This window comes from Orbilia oligospora, assembly GCF_000225545.1.
Source record: "Orbilia oligospora ATCC 24927 unplaced genomic scaffold scaffold00169, whole genome shotgun sequence".
NCBI lineage: Eukaryota > Fungi > Ascomycota > Orbiliomycetes > Orbiliales > Orbiliaceae > Orbilia > Orbilia oligospora.
This window is the reverse complement of record NW_011645726.1, coordinates 554,095-566,330: the sequence shown is the minus strand read 5'-3', so window position 1 is coordinate 566,330 and position 12,236 is coordinate 554,095. Positions and strand designations below refer to the sequence as shown.

The following is a 12,236-nucleotide window of genomic DNA, read 5'->3' as shown; positions in this document are numbered from 1 at the left end:
CAAGATCGCAAAGATAGCTATATTGCTCATTTACTATAGCCTTTTTTTTCATCATTGCATTCATACATACAAGGAAGACAAACACAAGGAAAAAGGTCTTGCATGCACTAACGCGGCACCGAGGACCCCCCCAAGGCGTCTACGAAAATATTAATTCCTTTTTTTTAGTCTTTATCTTTCCGATTCCCAAAGTTTCTCACTTTCCAAAGCATTGATTTCGACAACCTGGCTCGGCGGGAGTATTATTTGATTGGTCCCGGTTATTTAACGTAACATGCGCCGCAACTACCTGCACTGATATTAACACAATACGATGGTCCCATATATGGTTAATTGGCGCTCGGATCCACTGTTGACACTACCTACCTACTACTTCTATAGCTACTTTTCTTTCTCTCTCTGTTAAGGATCTTTCCAGTGGCTGTGATTGAGCGAGTGGAGGGCCTACGTAATATGGTGGGGTTGGATGCGGCACAGTTCTTCTCTACCATATTTCCATTGAACCTCGAAGTCGTATCTTACCGTACTAGATCCCTCATGTAGCAGCATGCATAACCCACAAAGATGATTTATTATAATATAACACTCCGTGAACTCCCTCCGATATCTCCATCCACCTTCTATCGATACATCAACTATTTTTTATTTATTTTTTTTAGAAAGAAAAGGGAAATGCAAATTCCAACATGGGTGCTTTACTCTCCTCCACTTCTAGCACGATTATAGCAATTATCCTAGTATTTTTCACAACAAACACCACTTCCACAATAAACCTCCCACAATGCAAAAACCAAAACCTCCCCTGGCCCATAGTCATAAAATTCTCGTTTTTACCACTAGGACCCACCGGAAGACCCAATATACCGCCAGCACCCGTGGGGTACGGATTACAGATGTATTTGGGTGGTGAGAGGTTTACGCCTAGGATTGAGTATGTCCATACACCCCTCCCCCCTTCCTTATAATTATATATTCAATTGAATGGTATATTAATGATAGAGGGGTGGGGGAATAGAGTCCTAGAATCACCAGAGATCAAAGTCTCCGAAGTCCGTTTGAAGTGTAATATCACCAACCCAAAGGATTGTGGGTTAGACGCTTCGTATGATATAAACACCGAGATACTGGCGGGTGGAGTGTATAGTTCTCATAAACTCCAAGAGAAAGAAGGAGTTTCAAATACCTCGACCATTTCCACCTCCAATGACAACAGCGATAACAACGACTTTCCAACAACAGAAACCCTCTCCCTCGGCGGTAGGAACATTCAAAACTTCACTTTTCAAGCGAATAAAAACCAATTATCACCCAAAACCCGGGGAGTCGGTAGTTTGGTGTCGTCGTATATAGGACTCGGTGTCGGATCTAAACTACTAGAAAGGTTGTTAGATGATGGAATGATTCTTACTAGAGCTTGGTCTTTTTTTCCGGGTTGGGTGGGGACGGAGAGACAGATTGGGATGATTAAACATGGGGTTTTGGTTATTGGTGGGTATGATGCCGGGTTGATTGGGAATAATTCTAGATTCGTGGAGTTTCCTATGAACGTCTCCTCCTCGTCGTCTTCATCATCATCATCATCATCATCGTCGGATTCTATAAAAGAAACAAACTGTCCCTTCCCAATAGAAATCTCACAAATAAACTGGCTAGGACAAAAAGCCATAAACGCCACCATCGAAGGTAGAAAACCGTTCAAAGCCTGTATCAACCCCGGAAGTACTCAATTCGAATTTCCATACTACATCTGGGAGAAAATGATGAATTCTAGTTACGATGCCGGAGTGGGCGGGTACCCCAGTTTTGAGGAGATACCGGATAGAATGGATAAAGGACTTGTTAGGAATGTTAATCCGATATTACCGGTTGATCAGGATGGATTGGATTATTTTGGATTTCAGGAGGTTGTGGATTGGGGGGTTACTAATACTGGGTATGTATCTTTTATCTTATCTTATATCTTCTTTTATCTTATAATATACTATATATGCTAATATAAGTATATAATATATAGTACCACCGACCTCTCAATGACAATCCACCTCTCCAACGGTCTCCGCCTCACAATCCCCTCCACCCAAATCTTCCAACGTCGTCGCTACTTCTCCCCTCAAAACATAATAGAAACCTGGGGTATAGAAAACGGCACCATAGACTACGACTACAGAACCGCCATAATAACCTACCCTCCCAAATCCTCCAGTTCTTCACAAATCCCAACCTTCGGAATTCCCTTTTTAACATCAGCATACTTCATGGCAAACTACGATACTCTAAAATTCGGGTTAGCTCCTATAAATACTTCTTCTAGTATGTTAGTACGACAGGAGAATCGGTTGATAAGGAGGTTTTTACCCGTGGAGTGTTTACCGCCTTCTCAGAAGGTACAAAGGGCATTGGAAGCGAGGGTTATAGCACCGGCTGTGATCGGTGCTTTTACTATCTTTTGTGTTGGGGTTTTGGTGAGCGTGTATAGAGCTCAAAGGAGGTATAATAGATCTATAAAATCTATATTTTCGAAAAGATGGAGTTTTGATGGTAGTGCACGTGGTGGTGGTGGTGAGAAGGGGATGGGGGGGCAAAATGAGGGGATACAGGAGATGGATGCTACGAAACCGTTTGAACATGAACTTGATAGTAGGTGTGTTTATGAGTTACCGGTTAATCATAGAGGGAGGGTGGAGATGGGGGGTGGGAGGTCGGTGAAGTCGAAGAAGTCGTTTTATGAGTTACCGTGAGCAATTGTATGATTTGGGTGGAGTTTCTTTTGTATTTTTAGCGTTTTTTATTTTTTATTTTATAGAGTGTATTTATTATGATGGGTTAATGATATATTACTAAAAGAATTTCAATATTTACGGAATATCATAAAGCTGTTAAGAGATAACAAGGAAGAGACTTGGTTGTTCAATCCAGCTAGACTTGAGTACGTCAACTTGACCGGAAAAATTCAAGTCGAATACGGGTTTCTCGTGTTGTATACAGGGTTGCGAGTGCAAAGATGCGGCACAGCAATGCAGGCTGATGGATCTTTTGTCAGACAAAACAAAAAATGAGAAAAAAGATGACGAAACTTATACGTATGGTTAAATCCTGCGTTTGATGAGCGAAGATGATACAAATTGATCAATTCGAGTATGTATGGGTGAAGTGTTGGATATGTAGATGCCAAGAAATATGTAGCTCTCATCCCATGGCCAAGCAGCGACGCGATAAGAACGTCGACCTCAGCTATGGTACCGTACCACGCGGGTCCTCCAATCAATATAAATACAAACTTCAACCCCGCACCGGCCCCTCCCACATCGCCTGATCCCTCTCAGTCCCCAATATCAAGCTCCTAGGAAACCTCCTCCTAGCATCCCGAAAGCTCATTTCCTTTATAACAACCTCCCCACCCTCCCCTATCCATGATTTGAAAATCTCCACCCGTGGACCCGTCGGACCGCTATAAACTGGTTTCTTGTACATTCCGTGGATGAGCCAGAACTCTCCCGGGAAATTGGTAATTTTACAAAACGTTTGTTCTAACCGTTGGGTCCAGAGTATTTTTATCGCATCGGACGGGTGCATTGGTGGCTCCGGTGGGGTATCGGATTCAGATTCTGGTTCGGTATCTGATCCTAAAACCCTCAGAAGCTCCAAATTTGGCAGTCTCGGCCAATTCGGTATATTATTTCCCAAAAACAACTAAAAATCAAAAGCACAGTCAGCGATTCGGTAGTAAAAGAAACACTGGAGGTATTTATTATTTGGATACTAACCTCATCTAGTCGAACTTCCACAGCTATCTCTACAAATCTACGAAGATGCCTTCCTATATCATTCACATGCAACCTTCTGGGCCTTGTATTCCTAGTTATGACTTTTTGACTCGAAATATGACCGGCCCCTAGCCAGATACTTTGCAGACTACATCTGTGATGCCATAAAGCGAGTCTGTTAAAAAACGATGAATCGGCGCTGGATTTTGGGATGTGAGACAAATGGAAGTGGGAAAGCCGAGGGAAATGTTCTAGGATCCTGGTCACCCTTCTCATGGTTAGAGACCCTTCGATGTGCAGGTGATTTATCCTCGGAAACGCGGTTGGTAAGAGGCGGTATACGTCGTTCAATTGGGTGCAATTTTTGATCGTTAGCCGTCCTAGGGAGGTGATAGGGAGTAATCCTTCAAAAACGGGGATCGGGTGGGAATTGTGAGAACCTTGGATACTTAGTTCTTCCAGTTGTGTGAATTCGAGGGGTATAACCTGTGGGTCTAGGATATCGGCTCCTAGAGTTGCCTTGAGCCGACTTTTGCAGGTTTCGAGTATGGCCTCGGAATGGTAGGTAGAAGGGCTTCCGTCTCTGGTATCCTCGGTCATGTCTATACTCAAGACTCGTAACTTGCTGGCGTACGGCTGGATGATAGTTCTAGCGAGGAGTTGGTACTGAGTTTCGTGGGATGGGCGGAAGCCTTCCAGATGGAGATTTTGGAGGCATGGCAGAAAGAAATTGGGGTTATCGAGAATATGTGGGACTAGTTCGACTGGGTTGACGAGTAGCTGCTGAAGTGATCTCTGGGTATCAATAAGAGCTTGATAATCTACCAATCCGTGAATTGCGCATCTTTATTATCGGAAATGATTTTATTTGATCAGTTCCATCCCTTTCGATAGAATAATTTGAGAGGGGAGGATTATGATCGGGGACTTACTCGAATCCCACCAGTTGATTTGGCCGTAACCTTCCAATCAAACCCGCGATATCCTTCTTCATATCCGCTTTAAACTCCTCCCTCGCAACATCCAGATCCTTCACAAGTGAACCCAAACTATTCAAATACCGACATCGAGATTCGCTATCCAATATAAACGGCTTAATCGACAACCGTTTAATATACCCGACATTCTCATTTTCAGGACTAAAAATCGCGGATTTTAAAAAAGTAGGGAAAGAGCTGTAAGCTTCGTAAGGGATGGTAATGTTTTCGAAGAAAAGTCGAGATATGTGAGAGTTGAAACGGTGGTTTACTTGACGAAGTTGGAAGATACATATGTTGGGTTCATCTGGACGTCTCGTGGGTACTAAGAACGAGAACGAGGGGGCTGCAGCTGCGATTGGACATACGATTATGTAACTGAGGATAAGATATATAATCTCATTGGGAAGATCCATTAATCCGGCCATATTGAACTTTGAAACGATAGTTACCGATGATAGGAATACTGAGTAGGAGTTGGAGATGTATCGATGTTGATGTCTAAGTTAAGTCGGTGAGGAAGAGCAGCATCAATGCAAGCTATTTGTTGTTGCACAAGTCCTTGTATGTAGAGATGTAACGCGGGTCAACACTAGCCTCGAATCCAGGCGCTCGAGGCGGAGGGTCAACACGTGAAGGATTATACTATATACTCTACTTCGCGCTATCGACAGCTAATTCCATGGCTACATAACAAGCCAGGGCGTCGTATAAGAAACTCGGTCAAGATCAAAAGATCCTGGATCCTAGTGGCCTAGTATTGGCCAGGCCAGGCTCATGGTCGAGGCGAAGTCCACCAGACTAAGGCGAAGGAGGGGCTTGTCAACACAATTAGGCTTGGCTGAAATGCATAGCTCGCGGGTGAAGGAAACGCACAAGGATTAACAGCTCTATCTGTTAGAGATCTCCTGTTGATCTCTAAGTATCTATATATTACAGGATTCCTCCGGCCTCTCTTCCTTCTCCAATCATCTTACGTTCTATCACAATCAGATCGCACCGGCGATACGAACCGGTGCAATCTAGGCATCGAGATGATATCAGCCGTAAAAAAGCATTGACGGTATAACTAATTACCAAACCAGCCTCCTTTAAAACACCACAGACGCCCCAGGAGCTGTCGCAGGTCCTGCATCATGCTCTCCCTCATCACAATTTTAATCCCTAACGAAATCCTCCTCCAAATTTTCTACAATCTACATCTCCAAGACCTATCTCGTGCCAAACGCACCTGCAAGCGCTTCAACACCATCGGAAAGCTAGTCACAAATCTCAACATCAAATTCTACATCGATGCACCGAACCAGACAGCATGGAAGCTTATAAGATCTATCCTCGCCGATAACACACTCGGCGGAAAGATATCCAGAATCTCGGTCCGTTGGCGGCGCAGGGAGGCAGAGCTAAGGAAGAGCTTGACGAAGTATTGGCAATGGACGGATGTTGAAAAAAAGGCGATTGGAGATACTTGTTTATTTTGGTGCTTAGCGGATGGTACACGAGACGCGATCATATCCGGCGTTAATTCCGAAGCGCTACTCCCACTACTGTTATGCTATACGACCAGGATAAAGAGTTTAAACCTGGGTGAAGTGAAGAATAAACTTCTTTTATTTGATTCAGGACTTTTCATAAAAAGATGGGTAATGCAAGCCTTTAATTCTTGCGTATCTGAAGAAGATCAAGGGGAACTCCCCGGTCAATGGGAGTATACGGTCCGAGACCTGAAGTACGGTGAAAACCCCCAGGATTTTAATCAGTGGGTCATTGAAGAGGCCCACCGGCATCGTGTTCAGCAGGCCATTGAAGAGGCGTTCGTTAAGTCAGTCAAAAAACATATTCCTGGAATATCGCGGCCCTGGGATTGGGATAATTATTGTTGTGGATTATGGTTTGATGAGAATCTGGAGACTTTGGATAAAAGCCTGCCGTGGTTTAGGAAGTTGGAGAATATAGAGGTATTCTGTCGGAGACGGGCTTTTGTGAATGGGTCGTTTGTCAGGCTCGGTCATTTCTGCGCTGATCCGACGAAACATGATGAACTTGGTGGCGAGGATTCGAATAAATATTCAGCTGTTGAAGAAGATGTAGAGTCTTCGGACAGCTGGGTGGCGGATTCTGAGGATGAAATATTTCCTGCTGATGAGAATGCATGGTGATCCTTCCGAAAAAGGGTCAGACGAACACTACAACCAGGATCAGGAATGACATTGAGAATAATAAATGCCTCTGATAGAGATCATAGAGATATAATATTATTGTGAAAGCAAATCAGCATTAATAAAGTGTGAATAGAGTTTATAGGAGTCGACACACTATTGATTAAATTATTCTTATACATACCGCTGATTGATCACGTGGAAAGGACTTGAGATCAAACGTTGTATTCAAATAAGCAGTGTTTACACCGCGCAGTTAATCAATGTACTCGACTTTATTCTTGGAGTCTCTTTATACGTTATAACATTTCTATAAGTACAGATCAACGGGTGATCTCTCAATTATAATAATATCCCATTTGCCATGGATACACGTCCATAAACTTCTTAATTTGGTAACAATACAAGACTCACACCTCGAGACATTGGCTTAAGTATATGCTCTGACCGCTGAACTAGCTGTTCCTACCGTATACCCAGAATATATCAGATATCAGATATCGTCACCACTGACAACCTCGGCAACTTCACAACGGTTTAGAACAAGTGTATCACCCCCTCCCCCAGGATACCGCATAACTACTTGAGTAGCTATATATCATGGCGGAAAGAATTCTCCCCAACTCCCCTTGCCATACCGAAAAAACCCTTGAATCTCTCCAAGAAACGGTAACATTCTCTCTTAAATCAATATCTCCAGTGACAGGATCTAGGAACCTTTTTTTCAAAAGCTAACTACCTATTATATTATATCAATTCTCTATATTCTAGATCTTAGCTCGCGATAATGCATGCTGTTTAATAACCGGTCGACCTGATACTACAGAGTATAACATCATAACAGAAGACCGATGGACATCTAGTCTCTCCCCCCGACCTTATAAATCAGTTTGTACCATCGCACCTATCATACCGTTCGAAAAGCTCACTTCAAAACCTGGACACGGATTACGGGCTAAATATGTCTGTAATTTAATATAACCCAACCAATTGATACTAACTTCCGGGGACACATCGGGAGGCTGACATATATAATAAAACCAGGACACCATCCTCCAAATCCTAAAAAAACACTCACCACCCCTCCACACAAAACTAAAATCCCTATCTTCAAACATCCAAGAATGGTACTCCCCCCAAAATCTCCTCACCATAGACCTAATCGTCTCCGGCTACTTCCAATCCCTCGAACTTTGGTTAAACCACAAACAAACCACCTCCTCACCACCATCACTATTCACACCTACTATTATCTACGACACCTATACAGTCGAAATATTAAGTCCTCACGTCACAAGTCAACTACAATATGTAGTAACCCCCGGAAGGGAAATAACAATACGTCGGACGAGGGAGTCGCCTTCACCTGAGTTATTCGCTATTCATGCGTTCTTTTGTAGGGTTTTGGTGATAAATAGGGAATGGGAGGCGGAGAGGAGGATGAATCGTATTGATGAGTATGTGTTTGGGGAGAAGAGGGCGGAGAGTTGGGTGACGGAGATGGAGATGGATAGGGCTGTTGGGGAGGATGTTGGGAGGTTGAAGAGGCTTCTTGAGGGGTTTGATGGTGGGGTTGGGGGTAGATATGGGGTTAATGATTGAGGATAAAGATTGTATCTTGATATGGGAGATATTTTAAATTGTATTCGTACGGAACAATAGATTTTAATGAATGACACTGATTTAGAAGAACTGACTGATTTTAGACTTGTAAAGAGAAATATACCCCGTCATCTACACATAACAATGAAATCTCGCTTCGAAGAAAAAGACCCACTATAGTGGCTTTAACGGCCCGAACGACCGCTTAAAAAGTTTATCTCTAACTGAACCCCAAAAATACTGGATGAGATCGCCAATGTTAAGATGAAAGAAAGTTGTGTTAACACAATTACTAGTTACGCGGGGTATATAATTTTCCGGACCGGCTAAAAGCCACACCCCTATTCGTGGAAAAAATCCGGGGTAATTATAATCCAGGGGACCCCTTTCATCAGCGACGTAAGCGGATCACAAGGATTAGAGCGCAAAAATTAAGATATGTTCCGTGGCCCGTTGTTCAGTTGAGCCATGGTTCGAATCTTTGGACGGTGCTTGATGCCGTGGCTTGAAGATTAATTTACCATAGTATACTAGTACTGGTTTGTATAAATATAGACACTTGGGTCTCGTGAATTTCCATGGCATAGGTTGGCGAAAGCTTAATACGACTTACCGTATCATTCTCCTTAAATTTAGTTTTAAGTGGTATTAAAAAAAGGTCGAGAATAAAAATGGCTATTCTATCTAGATTTTTAACGATCCTACTGGTTTGCGCTGCGAGCGCGCTGGCTGCTCCGGCTCCGGAACCTACTGCTGCTCCAAATCTTGAGGATGCACTTGCAAAGAGAGCGACTACGTGTACTTTCAGCGGGACAGATGGTCATTTATCTGCAAGTGCGTCGAAGACTTCTTGCTCTACCATCGTCATTTCGGATATGGCGGTACCTTCTGGGGTTACATTGAATTTGGAAAAACTAAAGGAAGGAACTACGGTAAGCATTAAAACCCAATTTAATATACCTAAGTACTTTCCAAAACTTCCAAAAACTCGGTGCTAATAACACCTGTTCAACAAACAGGTAATCTTCAAAGGCCGCACCACCTTCGGCTACTCCGAATGGGAAGGCTCCTTCATCTCCATCAGCGGCAACAAAATCACAATCAAAGGCGACCCAGGCAGCGTCCTCGACGGCCAAGGCGCCCTCTGGTGGGACGGCCTCGGCGGCGGCGGCGGTAAAACCAAACCCAAATTCTTCAAAGCAAACAACCTAAACGACTCCATCATCGACGGAATCACCATCCTCAACGCTCCAAAGAACTCATTCAGTCTAAACCGTGTTAACAACCTTATTGTCAAAAACATCTTGATCGATGATAGGGATGGTGATACCCTTGGTGGACATAATACCGATGGGTTTAATGTTAATAATGCGGATGGGGTGTTTATTACTAACGTTAGAGTATACAATCAAGACGATTGTATGAATGTTAACACCGGGAGGAATATAGTTATGACGAATAGTTTTTGTTCGGGTAGTCATGGATTATCGATCGGTTCAATCGCAGACGGCGCAGTTGTCAAAAACGTTACATTTGAAAATATAGTAGTGGAGAAATCACAGCAGGCTATTAGGATCAAAACTGTCTCTGGAGCTGTAGCTTCCGTGTCGGATATTACTTATAGGAATATTAGGATCAATGGTGGGGATGTTACGGATGTGGTGGATTATGGGATTATTATCGATCAGTCTTATGGCGGGACGAAGAATTCGCCGACGAATGGGGTTAATATTACGAATTTTGTGCTGGAGAATGTTTATGGGAGTGTGCCGAGTGATGCGGTTAGGGTTCAGGTGCAGTGTGGGACGAGTACTTGTACGGGGTTTAGGTGGACGAATGTTGGTATTACGGGGGGGAAGAAGAGTACGAAGTGTATAAATGTGCCGGCGGGGATATCTTGTTGATAGTATGATTGCGTTAGTTTGAAGATTATTTTGGTTGATGGAGAGGTTTCATTATTTGAGTTCAGGAAGTTAGTATAGCTGTATATATAGCAGAAGGATCAATTGAGAATTACTGTGGGCGTCGGGACGAGGCACATATGCGGATTCAATAAAATAGATGATTTCATTGCTTCTAAACTAGAGTTCGAGTGCTATCCTAAGGCTAGTATTATGATAGGCGGAAAGCTCACATATCGCATGTAAATCTGATCAAGTCTGGCTGCTTCCTTGCAGGTATAAATTTAAACAGTCTGAGGCAAAAGAAAATAATATCTCCTTAATGAAGCTAGTAATAGATATCGATAACCATATGCATTCGAAATAACTAGAAACCTAAGAACTACCCTTCCATATTAGTAATCATATACAATCAAGAAATCGATAAAAACCAATCATGTTTATAATATCACCCAGATTCCTCCTACCAAAAATATCGTAATCCATCTACCTACCCCATCTAACATCCCACCCCCCTGTCAAATGAACAGCACCCCTACGTTCAGCACTGACCATACTCTTCTTATTACTAGGATCCCTCTTCCAAAAACTCAACTTAAGCACCGGACTCCAAATAACAGTAACATCTTCTCTGCTCCGTTCATGAATCGGCATATTCCAAACCGTACGTCGAAGCTCCCCCATCCCCGGAATAGCCTCTCCATCATTAGCACTCCAAAACCAGTAAGTATTTTGATTCCTAGTGATAAAATATGCGCCATAGTCCTGTCGATACTGTACCAAGTCAATATTATCATCATTTCGCTGGTTGTTAATATTCCTCACACCCGAGACTGGATATTTAAACCTGATAGACGCACATATATCTGGCAATGGGAACCTGGCTCTTTGGTTTGACGAGATCAATTCTTCGTATCTTCTCATAAGCGGACGAGCTAAGGTACGGATAAAGTGTCTAAGTGTGACGCCAGCTACTGGGGATTTGATAACGATGTGACGGATGTTATTGGGATCATTGAGCATGAGGCTCATGGTCTTTACTGGTGGTCTAGTTACATACACATCATCTGGGATCTTAAGGCACCATTGAACTAGAGGATCGGCTGTAGTGGATGTTTCGTCGGGATCTGAGGCTAATACGAATTCCCATAACTTACGTACGAGTCTATCCACGAATGGGTGAAGTTGTACCTCTGAGGTCTGAGGTCCTATGTGATATTTTAGGAATTGTGGTTCTTCTTGTAGACTACGGGGGATTCGTGCTAGTTTGAATGTGATGTACTTGATCACTATTGATGATTTGATCACTTCGTCGAGTGCGGTTGTTACTCTGCGGAGGAGGTGTAGTTCTTGTGGTGCTGTGTATTTTAAGATGTTTTCGAGGAGCTCGTAGGCTGTGAACACTGTAGACTTTGCGTTGGAGCCTCGTAGGGGAGGGAGCTGTACCTCGTTATGTGTATTTTGGGCAACTATTAGACCTTGTGGTGAGGTTTGGGAAGTTGGGTCTACAGCTGGAGCACTGATTAGCACGTTTGGAGCCTGAATTCCGTTAGAAGGGCCATTAAGGTTCGACATCATGAAAGCTATTCTTGGAGTTCGTGGTATAATTGACAAATTGGGGTTCACAGGGCTAGTGCTTGTGACAGGAGGTGTACTACAGATAAGAATATTTGCACCAACCCCTCCTGTGAGTGGAGTGATGTTAGCAGTTGAGGGAGCTACTTTCTCCCTTTTAAATACCTTGTGAACCTTCTTCGCTAGCCTTTTAGCCATCTTTTTGGCTGGCTTTTTAATATTGAGCTTCATGTCTCATTAGAGACTTTTAAATTGTTT

The 12,236-nt window shown here is 43.1% G+C and overlaps 5 protein-coding genes across 5 annotated transcripts; 3 read left to right on the top strand and 2 right to left on the bottom strand.

The window, feature by feature from the left end:
- Window positions 1-686: 686 nt before the first annotated feature.
- AOL_s00169g166 (uncharacterized protein) lies at window positions 687-2,738 on the top strand (the record flags this gene model as incomplete). The annotated part of the gene is made up of 3 exons (XM_011127523.1): window positions 687-931; window positions 1,016-1,933; window positions 2,015-2,738. 3 exons carry the CDS (start codon window positions 687-689, stop codon window positions 2,736-2,738), a joined length of 1,887 nt encoding a protein of 628 aa, XP_011125825.1.
- Window positions 2,739-3,279: 541 nt separating this feature from the next.
- On the bottom strand, window positions 3,280-5,169 carry AOL_s00169g165 (uncharacterized protein; the record flags this gene model as incomplete). Its single annotated transcript, XM_011127522.1, has 3 exons — window positions 3,280-3,690; window positions 3,765-4,608; window positions 4,697-5,169. The coding sequence occupies 3 exons, from the start codon at window positions 5,167-5,169 to the stop codon at window positions 3,280-3,282; spliced, it is 1,728 nt and encodes a 575-aa protein (XP_011125824.1).
- A 708-nt stretch (window positions 5,170-5,877) lies between these two features.
- AOL_s00169g164 (uncharacterized protein) lies at window positions 5,878-6,900 on the top strand (the record flags this gene model as incomplete). Its single annotated transcript, XM_011127521.1, has 1 exon — window positions 5,878-6,900. The coding sequence occupies one exon, from the start codon at window positions 5,878-5,880 to the stop codon at window positions 6,898-6,900; it is 1,023 nt and encodes a 340-aa protein (XP_011125823.1).
- A 2,273-nt stretch (window positions 6,901-9,173) lies between these two features.
- On the top strand, window positions 9,174-10,406 carry AOL_s00169g163 (uncharacterized protein; the record flags this gene model as incomplete). Its single annotated transcript, XM_011127520.1, has 2 exons — window positions 9,174-9,434; window positions 9,522-10,406. 2 exons carry the CDS (start codon window positions 9,174-9,176, stop codon window positions 10,404-10,406), a joined length of 1,146 nt encoding a protein of 381 aa, XP_011125822.1.
- A 483-nt stretch (window positions 10,407-10,889) lies between these two features.
- AOL_s00169g162 (uncharacterized protein) lies at window positions 10,890-12,176 on the bottom strand (the record flags this gene model as incomplete). The annotated part of the gene is made up of 1 exon (XM_011127519.1): window positions 10,890-12,176. The coding sequence occupies one exon, from the start codon at window positions 12,174-12,176 to the stop codon at window positions 10,890-10,892; it is 1,287 nt and encodes a 428-aa protein (XP_011125821.1).
- Window positions 12,177-12,236: the final 60 nt, after the last annotated feature.